General features: G+C 30.0%; 1 protein-coding gene and 1 long non-coding RNA gene across 2 annotated transcripts; one reads left to right on the top strand and one right to left on the bottom strand.

The window, feature by feature from the left end:
• The first annotated feature begins 1,473 nt into the window (after positions 1-1,473).
• On the top strand, positions 1,474-6,408 carry LOC100800113 (ATP-dependent Clp protease proteolytic subunit-related protein 2, chloroplastic). Its single transcript, XM_003525730.5, has 9 exons — positions 1,474-1,675; positions 1,763-1,806; positions 1,887-1,959; positions 4,194-4,314; positions 4,498-4,635; positions 4,752-4,868; positions 5,536-5,604; positions 5,694-5,789; positions 6,136-6,408. Exons 1-9 carry the CDS (start codon positions 1,533-1,535, stop codon positions 6,271-6,273), a joined length of 939 nt encoding a protein of 312 aa, XP_003525778.1. The 5' UTR covers positions 1,474-1,532; the 3' UTR covers positions 6,274-6,408.
• Positions 6,409-9,045: 2,637 nt separating this feature from the next.
• Positions 9,046-10,102, bottom strand: LOC121174951 (uncharacterized). Its single transcript, XR_005891743.1, has 2 exons — positions 9,524-10,102; positions 9,046-9,450 (listed from the first exon to the last, which is right to left on the bottom strand). It is a non-coding gene; the product is annotated as an uncharacterized lncRNA (long non-coding RNA).
• Positions 10,103-11,905: the final 1,803 nt, after the last annotated feature.

Genomic DNA, 11,905 nt, shown 5'->3' on the forward strand with positions numbered 1-11,905 from the left:
CATATACAAACACGTTTCGAATTTTGAATGAAAACCAATTTTTACTTATAAATTTGATAAGTAAAAGTTCAAGATAGATTTTTTTGAGGAAAATAAATAAAGGGTAAGTACTAACAAACACTAATGAAAAATTTTAGGAACAACAAATATTAAATTAAAAGTCTGTTTTTTTTATTAAGAAAATCAACTTATTAAATAATAGTAAATATTGTATATGGTGATGATATAAAAAAATTTAATACTATTATCAAATTAAAAATAATCACATAATAATAAATTTATTCACTTTTTATAATATCTTCTCTCTATATAAATTTAAACAACTATATTAAAAATGAGCGACTTTAGGAGTCATTTTTCAATAAGAGCATTTTAAAGAATTTTTCTTAACCTCATCTATTTTAATATATCATCTTCATCTTTTTTTATTTAAATTGAATTATAATATTTTAAAAAAATTATAGATGATTAAATTTTTTTTACAATAAATTATTTATCATAAATCTAAAATATAATTTATATATTCAAACTATTTATTTATTATGCATTTTAATTATAATAGTATAGTTTAAATATTCAAAAGTATTTATCTATAATAATTTCTGATTGATTAAAAATATAAGTTTTTAATATTTAATTTAATATTAACAATAGATAAAAATTAAACTCATGAAACAATGTATTTTTATTAAATATTTTTTAACATTTTGATTAGTTTTATGAATGATTAATTCATAATTCAGACAATAATGAGTAAAAAAAATTAATATGCTTATATTTTTAATTATTATATAGAAAAAGAAAAGTACAGGGTTGTGAAAGTAAAGACAAGTTTTTGGCTAACAATTTATTAAATTAAAAGTAAATAATATTTAATGTAACTAAATACTTTAATATTTTATATAGCACAAATTTTTTCTTTTTTTATCCGTCATACTTGATTAACCAAGAGTGCTTGAATTGTTTAAATACTTTGATTGTCTTTCATTCTTACCGATAAAAAAAAAATTAACAAAATTTTTAATCCTTAAATTTTTTAACTTTTAACTTTTAGTTTCAATTTTTTTTTATAATTTTTAGTCTTTTATTAATTATTTTTCAGCACTTTTAGTTTCTAAATTTTTAAAATTTTAACTTTTAGTTTCAATTTTTTTATAACTTTTAGTCTTTTATTAATTATTTTTCAGCACTTTTAGTTTCTCATTTATTTTTATTATTTAAAATTAGTCTCCAAATATAAAATAAATAAGAGACTAAAAATAGATAAAATATGAACTAATTTGAATAATAAAAATAAATGAGAATTAAAAATGTAAAAACAATTTTAGAAAGACTAAGAATGTTGATGAAAAGTAAACGGAGGATTAAAAATTTTCATAAAAAACTTAAATGACTAAAAATTGGTATATAAAAAAGTTAAAGAACTTAAAACTTAATTAAATGTTTATTTACCGGAAGAAGCATACACGAACGAGTAAAGGAAGTTTATCCCAAAGAAACTTATTAGGAGAATCAAAACGGCATTGTCGTTAATGTTCATTTCTCTTGCAACAAGTAACTCGTTCAGATTTTGGTTTTTGCTTCCCTATCCGCTCTCTCTTCTTCACTTCAGTATGGCGGTGGTACCTTACACCACCGGTTCTGCACCTCTTCTTTCTCCTCCTTCTACTTCTAGGTTACGTCCCTCTCTCTCCTTCAAAATCATACAATTCACTCGTTAATGTAACTAATGCTTACCGTGTTCTTTCTTTTGTCGCTGCAGTGTTGCCACAAAGCTCTACTCCGGATTGAAACTTCAAGCTGCGAGTGTGTCTCATTCCCTCTCTTTGTTGTTATTTTTCAATCTCTCTCTGTGCTTTCTGCTCGCTAACCGTTTTCAATTGTAGGTCCTTTCGGAGCTGCAAAACCTAACGTAACCGCTGAGTTTTATGGAAAAGTTCACAACACTCTTCACTGTCGGTAATCTTTCACTCCCCATTCCCAGTTCTTCTTCGCTGTGCTAAACCTTGCTAGATTATTTGTTAGGAAGAAGCCATTGCAGCCAATAAAGCATAGTAGATAGTTAGTTAAATCTGTTGGGTTAGTTACCAACAAGTTGTTAATACCATTAGTTTGTTGAGTTAGTTATGCATGTAAATAATTGTAGTATATAAGAGTTGCATGAATGAATAAAAGGTATGGAGAAAAGCTTAGAATTAGTATCAGACTTTCTTAGGAGGAGCCTTGCCTTGAACAAAGGCACTACCCCACCCTCTGTCTCTAACATTATTCGTAACATGAGTTATAATTTCTTGGATTTGAATTGCAACTCTTGCACCTTTATTTGTATTGGTGAGTAATTGATTAAATGACTAGAATTGTACACTTGCGATTTACACCTTTTATGAGAGGAATAAGCTCTATTTCCTTTTTTTTTTTTTCATGTGAAGTCAATTGTGTATTGTCATGTTTTGCTCAGTTGATGTGCTCCAGTTGCTATAGTATTTTGCTACTTTTCCTGGTAGGTTTACACGCTCTGATTCCCCGAATCTGCAAACGTGAAACTTCCACTCCAATACAGTTTTCCTTGCTGCTGGAAGCAAATCCTACTTATCTTATAATTATTGTTATTATTATTGGATTAGCAAGTAAATTTAAGCAGCAATCAAGTTCATAGTGGTCATAACGTGAGATACCATGTATGATGGTAACTAAGAGTTAGGAGCAGTTCTGACAGTTTTTGACAGAATGTTAGGAGCAGTTACGATGTATTAAATATGTGTGTAATAGTGAGATAGGGTGTGTTGTTTTTTTGGTAATTTGGACAGAGAACTCATCTCTGACTCTGGGACAGCAAACTCTGTTGTATTCTATGTGTTTTGTGATTTTGAATAATACTATTCATCAATTTAACAGTTGGTGTTCTATCATTTTGGTCCTTCTTGCCGGATTCAAAAGTGGAGGTTCTGTGGCAATTGAATTCATCATTTCACCACGACTAATGTGACTGAGCATATGTTGTTGGAGGAAAAGCTTGAAGGGTTGGAGGCCAAAATTGATGCTTGCATGGAAGAAAAGATAGAATGTATGGAAATTTCCATGACTAAGATGCTGTTAAGGAAGGTGTTAGGCAAACATCTAGAAGATGAACAGGAAAGTTCTAACTGCAATGAGACTATGAGAGAGATTCTTCCGGAAATGGATGTAATTTGGATTATCATTAGTTTTGGTGAAATATTGTACGACAGTAAAAAGGTAGAACTGCCTACCTTTAATGAAGAAGACCCAGTTAGATAGATCACGAGGGCTAAAACCTATTTTGAAATTCAGAGCAAGTGAGCGTGTCAAAATTAAATTGGAAAAAACTAAGTATGGAAGGGTCAACCAACCATTGGTTCAATTTATTGAGAGAATTTGAGGCACCTTTGACTTTGGAAAAAATTATGGCAGCCTTGGTTGCAGGGTTTGAAAAGCTGAGGCCTGCGCCTTGTAACATACCAAAATTGACGGAAAGGAAAAGCAAGGGTTTGTGCTTCAGGTGTGGAGAAAAAATTCCATCCATTATATCCATGTGCAGAGAAGCAATCAAGATTGTTAATTTTTGGATATAATGAAAGCCCTAAATGAAGATGGAGAAGTAATTGCTATTGAAGTGGCTAAAGATAATAAGGAAGAACCAGTTTCCTACTTTCAGCCTTGGAGACAGTTAGGATAGTTTAGCAGAAAGTAAAAGCAATTAAATATTAAAACATATGTAATAATAACTATCATTAGCAGTTATGTATCATTAGAATATGTTGAACAGCAATTGCCATGTTGAGTATTGACAGTTAAGGGCAGGAAGTTAGGAGCAATTACATAGGTGTAATAGGTAAATAGGGGGGTAGGTGAGTGTTTTTGGGTAATTTGGATAGAAAATTTGAACTCATCTCTGTAGGACCCTTTGACTATGGGACGGCAAATTCTGCTGTATTCTGTGATTTAATAATTCTGTTCTTCAATTTATCAATTGGTGTTCTATCAATATATCTTCAGTTTTACAAATGTGAATTTTGAAGAGCATTCTTAATAATCTTTGACGTAGTAAAAGTATGGATGCAACATGGTTTGTCACAAAGTGCACAATATGTTACACTTTGTGGAAGAGTTTGTCACAAATGTTATATATTGTTGGAAACAAACTTATGCAAACTCTAAATTTTTCATGTTTTCAGGTATGCTAACCACAATACATCAATGGCACGTATTCGAATGATGCCAATAGGGACTCCTAAAGTCCCCTATAGGACACCTGGTGAAGGAACTTGGCAATGGGTTGATGTATGGAACGCCCTTGTAAGTCATTACACCTTGGTGTATATTATTAATTTTTCACTTCACACATAAAAGATGCTGGTTTTCTTTGTATCACATAGGTATAGATCATTCATTATTCATATGTGAACCTCAAGTTTCCTTTAGGTATTCATCTCTTTTTTAAAGTTAATTAGTACAAAAATTAGTGAATTATTGATGCAGTATCGAGAACGTGTTATCTTCATTGGACAAGAGATAGATGAAGAATTTAGTAACCAAATATTGGCTACTATGCTTTATCTTGACAGTATAGAAAACTCCAAGAAGCTTTATATGTACATCAATGGCCCTGGTGGTGATGTAAGTCTCTTATGATTCTAGTGTTAAATGATCAATCAATTAAATCCTTATATTTCTTTCTTCATCTTGTTAATTAGTCATGGTTTTTAACTTGCCTAAGCTTACAAATTTTGCAGCTTACACCAAGCATGGCTATCTATGACACCATGCAGAGCTTGCAAAGTCCTGTAGCCACCCACTGTGTTGGCTATGCTTATAGTCTTGCAGCATTTCTCCTTGCAGCTGGAGAAAAGGTACTGTATTATCATTGTCTACTAATACAGCCTGTAGAAGTCAAGTCTATCCTAGTAAGGATTTATACGATTAGATATTTCTATTCCTAATATAGTCAAACATGTCCTATGTTGTATGGAGGACAGGAGAGTTATCTCTTATATCATACCTGATATATTTGTGTATGATTAAAAATTATGTTTGACATCATATACATTTGAAACAACTATGACATTGTATCATTAAATACAATCCCCAAAGGAGAAAAATATATTAAGCTTCTTTCTGGCCATGATTCGTGAGCAAGTGTCTGACATCTACAATCTATATTTATTGTAACCTTGTCTTTCATGAATGACCATATTATCCGTCAGTAATATCAACCATGCACTGTATGTCACAATTGAAAAACCTGGCAAGTCTTGTTTGAAATAAAATAAAGATATATCCCATACATACTTGGATAACAGTAATAATGAACTTTGAATGACTTTTTTCTGTTATTAATTCCATCATAGTTTTGACTTCCAAGTTTCCTTCCTCTGCTCGATTATGTTGTGTTCAAGTCTAATGGATTTTATGCAATTTGTGCCTTTAGCTCATTGTATTGAGTCTGTTAACCTCTCTAGTTTCATGAAATAGTTCTGATGATCTATTAATCTTTTCATGATGTTATGTTGTATCAAGGGTAATCGTTCTGCAATGCCTCTATCAAGAGTTGCCCTTACATCACCAGCTGGAGCCGCCCGTGGACAGGTATGTCTGGCTTATGCCTGAAGGACATTAATATCACCCCTTAGATGTATGAATGAGACTGTTTTAACTTTGGCCGTGAAATTTGTCAGGCTGATGACATTCAGAATGAAGCAAATGAACTTCTTAGAATCAGAGATTACCTTTTCAATGAGTTGGCACAGAAAACGGGTCAACCTGTTGAGAAGGTCAGTTTACCCAACAATGAAATAAACAGAGATAAAGGAGTTTGTGTGACTTCTGTTATAGTTTGAATTGAATCTCTTGACTGTAAATTTGCTTGACTAACCAACTTCAAAGAAAGAAGAAAACTATCTTGAAAGATCATTAGCTTCTCTTTTCGTTGCAGTTGAAGTCAAATTCAACTTTGACATGCTGCTTTAAAAAAGGATGTACATTTTAAACAATTGTTTCTATGCCTCTTATCAGTTTTTCTATTCCATGTCCATTTTTTGACCGTGTATCTTAATTCCTCACAGATTGAGATTGTAAGTTTTATTGAATAGGAAACTAATTTCTAATGCATATCTTTAGATTACTAAAGACTTGAGTAGGATGAAACGCTTCAACGCACAGGAAGCCCTTGAATATGGACTCATTGATCGAATTGTCAGGCCACCCCGCATTAAGGCTGATGCACCACGCAAGGAAGCAGGCACAGGTCTTGGTTAAGAATATTTGGAATCCGCATTATGTGTTTGAAGAGCAGAGAATAACATGTTTTGTATCATTGAATAATGCATGAATATTATATTAGTCATGACATTAAAAATGAGAAATGTTACAACACATTTTTATTTTCTGATACACTTACAGTTTTTTTTTAATTCACGAATTTATCTGAGATTTAAAATGAGCACAATTTATTATTTTGTAAGTTCTAATCAATCAGTTGATGATATAAAATGTTAATAAATGTGTTTCTATGTAATTAACATTTGGCTAATGGCCAAGATAAATGGTAGGGGAATATATTGATAAAGCTTAGGTAGGGTTAATCGAAAGTTGGGTTAATTTGACCAATTCGATCCCAATCCAAGCAAGTAAAAAATCAGGTTGGATTAGGTTTGTGGGTTTAACTGTTTTTGTATTAAACTAATTGCTTTCGATTGCATATTGAATTAATTTAACAATTCAACACCTATGCAACTCAATTATATAATTTCTTTTGTTTTTTCTTCTAATTTTCAACTTTTCCTTTTTTTTTATTATTTTAATAATAAACACAACGTAAAAAAAAAAAAACACAATGTCGGGCCTAACCTGAATCTGACCACGTTTTTTTAGTTAGTACCAAAAATTGAAAAAAATTGAACCAACTCCAATTGCTCGATTTGGACCCAAAAGTCTACTAAATAAGTCTCAACTTGTTCAGTAATAGTTCTCCAAACCTAACTTATTGGTACGATTTTTTCAAGAGAGCTGCTATTTAGTACGACAAGCCACTGCACGAAATGAAACATCCAGCGGCTGTGATTTGTTTCAAAACAAAAAATGTTAATTGTAAAATAATAAAATAAAAAATGAAAATTGATGGAATGTACGGTTGTGTGTTTTGAAAGAAAATTGTTTCGTACCTTTAGCATTTCCATTTTTTCAATAGGATATTCTTGGAGCAAATATCTATTTGAGTTTCCAAGAAATCTAGTCCTTAAACTCATAATGTGTACTTGTTTACGCATTGTCTCCACCGCTATTCGCCTAATCAGAAGCTCGTTGTTGTAGCTTCTGAACGTGCTTTTGTTCGTTGATACGGTGTATGTTTGGGAACACTTTTCCGACCCTCTAAAAGTATTTTTAACTCAAAAGATACATGAGTTTCTTCCATCAATCTATATTCACCATCTCATTAACGGATCCCCAAACATACTATGACAAAACATAGTTATGGTTTGCAGGTGTCATACTAAATACGTCGAAAGTTTATATGATATCGTTTAACTTCTACATGAATAAGTTTATTAATTAAATGCATGACAAATAAATATAGGAAATGAGCCACCTCTTTACTTTTTATTTTTTCCCTTTTTAAAAGTAAGTTTGTTGCATTATCTATTTGGTAAAAAGATAATACATCAATTGTTGTGAAATGAGCCACCTCTTTACTTTTTATTTTTTTCCTTTTTAAATGTAAGTTTGTTGCATTATCTATTTCATAATAAGAGAATACATCAATTGTTGTGTTGCAGAGGAAGTATTATTTTGGTACACCAAAAAATCCAATATTGTTTAGGAATCGAGGTCCAAAGTAATTTATAGACATTATTTTTCCCTAACTCATTGAGTGCCTTTTTCAAACAAGATCATGACGAAGTTATGAAGTATCAAAACAAATAATACCTCTTATGTAGTAACCTCAATGATTCAAATAGACTTGAGATTAGAATATTGGCGCTAAAAGGGGCCTAGGGTTAGGGGTGGATAAATGGGCTCAGATCCATGGATTGACCCGTGATCCGTGCGGGCTATGCGGATTTGGTCTGTGAAATAGTCCGTAAACTCGCAACTCCCAGTTAAGCTCAACCCAAATCCAATTAATCTTATAAGCTCAGTCCAAAATTTCTTTGTATTTATATTAAAAATTTATTTGGTTGTGTTAAAACTTTTGTAATTAAGTATTTGTTAGAGATTTATTAAGACTTTTAAATATATATATATATATATATATATATATAATTGAGTATAATTGACCATTTTTAAAGAGAAAAAAATATATTTATTTTAAAATTGCATTTTTTTAAAAAAATAGGTCCGTAGACCAACCTGTTTGGCCTGCGGGGCGAGGACAGACCAATATTTTAGATTCATGTAAGAGTACGGGGTGAACTGACCCGGTCCACTGTCAATACAGACTTACACAGGTGGTCTTACGCGAGACGAGCCGACCCACTTATCCACCCCTACCTAGGGCCCTAGGCCATTCTTTACCCTTAATTAGGATTGAGAAACTTGTTTTGCTGCACCAAAAAATCTTATATTGGTTAAGAGTCAAGACTAAAGGCATTTTATAAATATCTTTTTTCTCACCCCAATGAGACACCTTTCCAAGGTAAAAATTTGATTAAGTCATTGGGTATCAAAATAGACAATATCTCAATTATGGTAACCCTTGGTAAACTTGAGGGTTTGGTTTCAAATATCAATTCCAAAATCATACTTGATGTTTTTATTCACATAGAGTCTTCTAAAATTATATTGAAATAGTTTCAAATATCAATTCCAAAATCATACTTGATGTTTTTATTCACACAGAGTCTTCTAAAATTATATTAAAATAACAATTAATGTGATAAAAATGTTTACAAATTTGATTTATTTTAAGAAATCGGCTCTGGTTCAAAATTAGTAAATTTTGGATTCATAGTTAGTTTTAACTTAAAAGTTTGTGTTGGATAAATATTTTATATTAGGTTTTACTGCTAAATTGTTTATAAAATAGAAATATTTGAACGTAAAAAACTTTACTTCAAAACTAATTTTACAAATGAGTCACCTCATGCCTGCTTACAAATATAATGATAGCATGGATGACCCGAGCAAATAATATTCCTTACAAATTATATTAAGCTTTCATAATGATTAAAAAAGTACAAAAGAAAGCTAATTAGAAGCTAATACTGATAATACAAAAATACTACATTTAAGAAAAACTAGATCCAAGATAAACCACAGTTTCACTTCCAATTCACATGTCTATGCCATATTTATCCCAATAGCTCTCCTCAATCCATCCTTTGTAGACCTTCGTGATGAAGCTTTCAATTCTTGACTTCAGATTATCATCGGATTCTTCTTGCTCTTGCGTTGTAATTTCATCAACTTTGTCTACACTTTCATCTTCAATATTACCTAGAGATTTACAATATTCATCATTACTGTCATCAATTAACTTTATCATACTTTACATTCTCTAAAAAGTCACCTTGTGTTACCCCCTACTTCAAAAAAAGATGGAAGTAAAGGCGAAGCCATGCCAATTTCTGCTAAAGATGATTTGCGACTTCCCACAAGAATAGAGAAAATTATTGTGTTTATCGCAAAAAACACTAGCAAAGAGGTTGATGACTTTGAATTGTGAACCGAGATTCCAACTATGCACAAAATTACAGGTATCAGTATCCTATCTAGATTCACATCCATATCTACAAAAACTATTTTAGTGAGCATGTTTTGAAGTACTTGTGTACTAACTTCGAATATGGTGATGTATATATAGGGAATTTGTGTTCAATATTTTATGAGGTTTTCTTAATAAAGTGGCTGGGGGATTATTTCTTGGAAAGATTCATGCATGATGTAGTGTGTGTGTCAATGAAACGCGTGCTTATGTTCCATGAAATGGAAGCCTCCAAGCGTTAATGATCAAGGAATCATTAAGTTTAATGTCTCCTTTCTACGCTGTAAGAAATTTCGTGGCGGCACAACGGGCTGTGGTTTGCGAAGATAATATATTTGTCATTTTTTGGGTGGACTTTTCCGTAGGCAAAATTCCACAGTAAGATTTTATTATATTTTGTGTACGGCATAATATAGATATAATTATTTAATTATACAAATTAAAATTATTGTATTATAATTTTTATTAAATTAAATTAATATAAAATAACATTTAACTTGTTTTAATCCAAAGACAATACTGTCCTTATAATGATAATAATATATGTAAGATAATAAAATTTGTTAGAACTTTAAATAAAGCATAGTTTAATTATTTTTTACTTTTCCACAAGGCGGGATGACAAAAATATATTAATTTCAATTCAATAAAATCAAGGGGTGTGTATGTCTGGGTTTGGTCAAATCCAACCCCATTTCAATCAAATATGAATAGGTTAAGTTTAATCGATTTTTTTTAAAAAAAAAAATTAACTCAAATTAATCCATTCAAAAATGGGTTAATTTGGGTTGGATCAACAAGTCAATCAAGATATTTAAATGTTTATTATTTTTAAAAGTTATTATTTTTTATAAGCTTAAATTTCATTTAAAAACACTTAAAACCAATATTTTATAACAAGGAATATACATTCTCTACCAAGTTAATAAGCTAATATAAAATGGATAAAAAAATTAAATACATTAATAATAATAATCTAATCATGTATAGTCTCACGGGCCACTATTATGACTGATAATAATAATAATAATAATAATAATAATAATAATAATAATAATAATAATAATAATAATAATAATAATAATAATAATTATAATAATTATTATTATATTTGATTTTTAATATAATTAAAATTGAATACATATACATATTGTATATGAAAATAATAATATTTTAATATTAAACAACATGTGAACATGTGAGATTAATGAGTTCAAAAATTTAAACTTATGATACAACTTAAAGTTATTGAGTTTGAAGTTAGTTTATGTTTGAGATTCAAATTTATTAAACACTCAACTCAAATTATTTCGGTCAATTGGATCACTTTGAGTTCACGAATAATTCATACATGTAAACACCTTTAGTAAAACCCATAACAAATAGAAAATAGATCATTAATAAATACATATGAATAATTTAAATGAGTATTTTTACTACCTATATATTAATAGGGAAGGGGGCAGATATTAAGGTACCTGTGCCTTTGGGTACCCATAATTGTGCCCTTGTGCCCTTCTTTATATATATCACTAATGGTACCGAAGCAAAAGGAAACTGATAATTCAGTGATACAACAATAGTTAATACAATTAAATTTAAAAATACTCATAGTTATGATTTTAAAAAATGTGATTAATTTACATTTAAAGACAAATAACATATTTATAGTAAAAAAAATTAGAAAATATAAGGTGGGTTGGATAATTAAGAGAAAATGAAAAAAGAGAAATGTAACATGTTGAATTCCCTCTACTAAAAAAAACTAATATTCTAACAAATTAATATTTACTGATACAACAATTTAAATTTATAAAATTATAAAATCTTAAAATATATCTGCACTCTAATAAATTGTTTGTAGAGATCACTGTGGAATGAGAGAAGTGAAAGAATATAAAAAAATGAAATAGTTGAGAGTTGGAAAAAGGGAGGATATCATTCTCTAAAGTAACAAAAACTTCTGCATAAAAAAAGTAACTAAAACTTAAAATATAGGAGTAGATCAAACATGTAGTACATATTTCACCTAAACCAACTACCCATTTAATTAAGTTGTCATTTAATCAACGTTAATAGTAGGTTATATAGTTATTAAAATTTATTTTTATTTTTAAAGAATATGACACTGTTATCGGATGAGGAAAAACAATATTTTTTAAAGCAGAGATCTACTCTTACCTGTGC

The sequence above is a fragment of the Glycine max genome, chromosome 5 (genome assembly GCF_000004515.6).
Source record: "Glycine max cultivar Williams 82 chromosome 5, Glycine_max_v4.0, whole genome shotgun sequence".
Lineage (NCBI taxonomy): Eukaryota > Viridiplantae > Streptophyta > Magnoliopsida > Fabales > Fabaceae > Glycine > Glycine max.

Coding starts and splice junctions, on each gene's coding strand:
- LOC100800113 (XM_003525730.5), top strand. CDS start 1,533: ATGTTCATTTCTCTTGCAACAAGTAACTCGTTCAGATTTTGGTTTTTG. Junction 5,605..5,693: donor CTGGAGCCGCCCGTGGACAG/GTATGTCTGGCT, acceptor GAAATTTGTCAG/GCTGATGACATTCAGAATGA. Junction 5,790..6,135: donor CGGGTCAACCTGTTGAGAAG/GTCAGTTTACCC, acceptor GCATATCTTTAG/ATTACTAAAGACTTGAGTAG.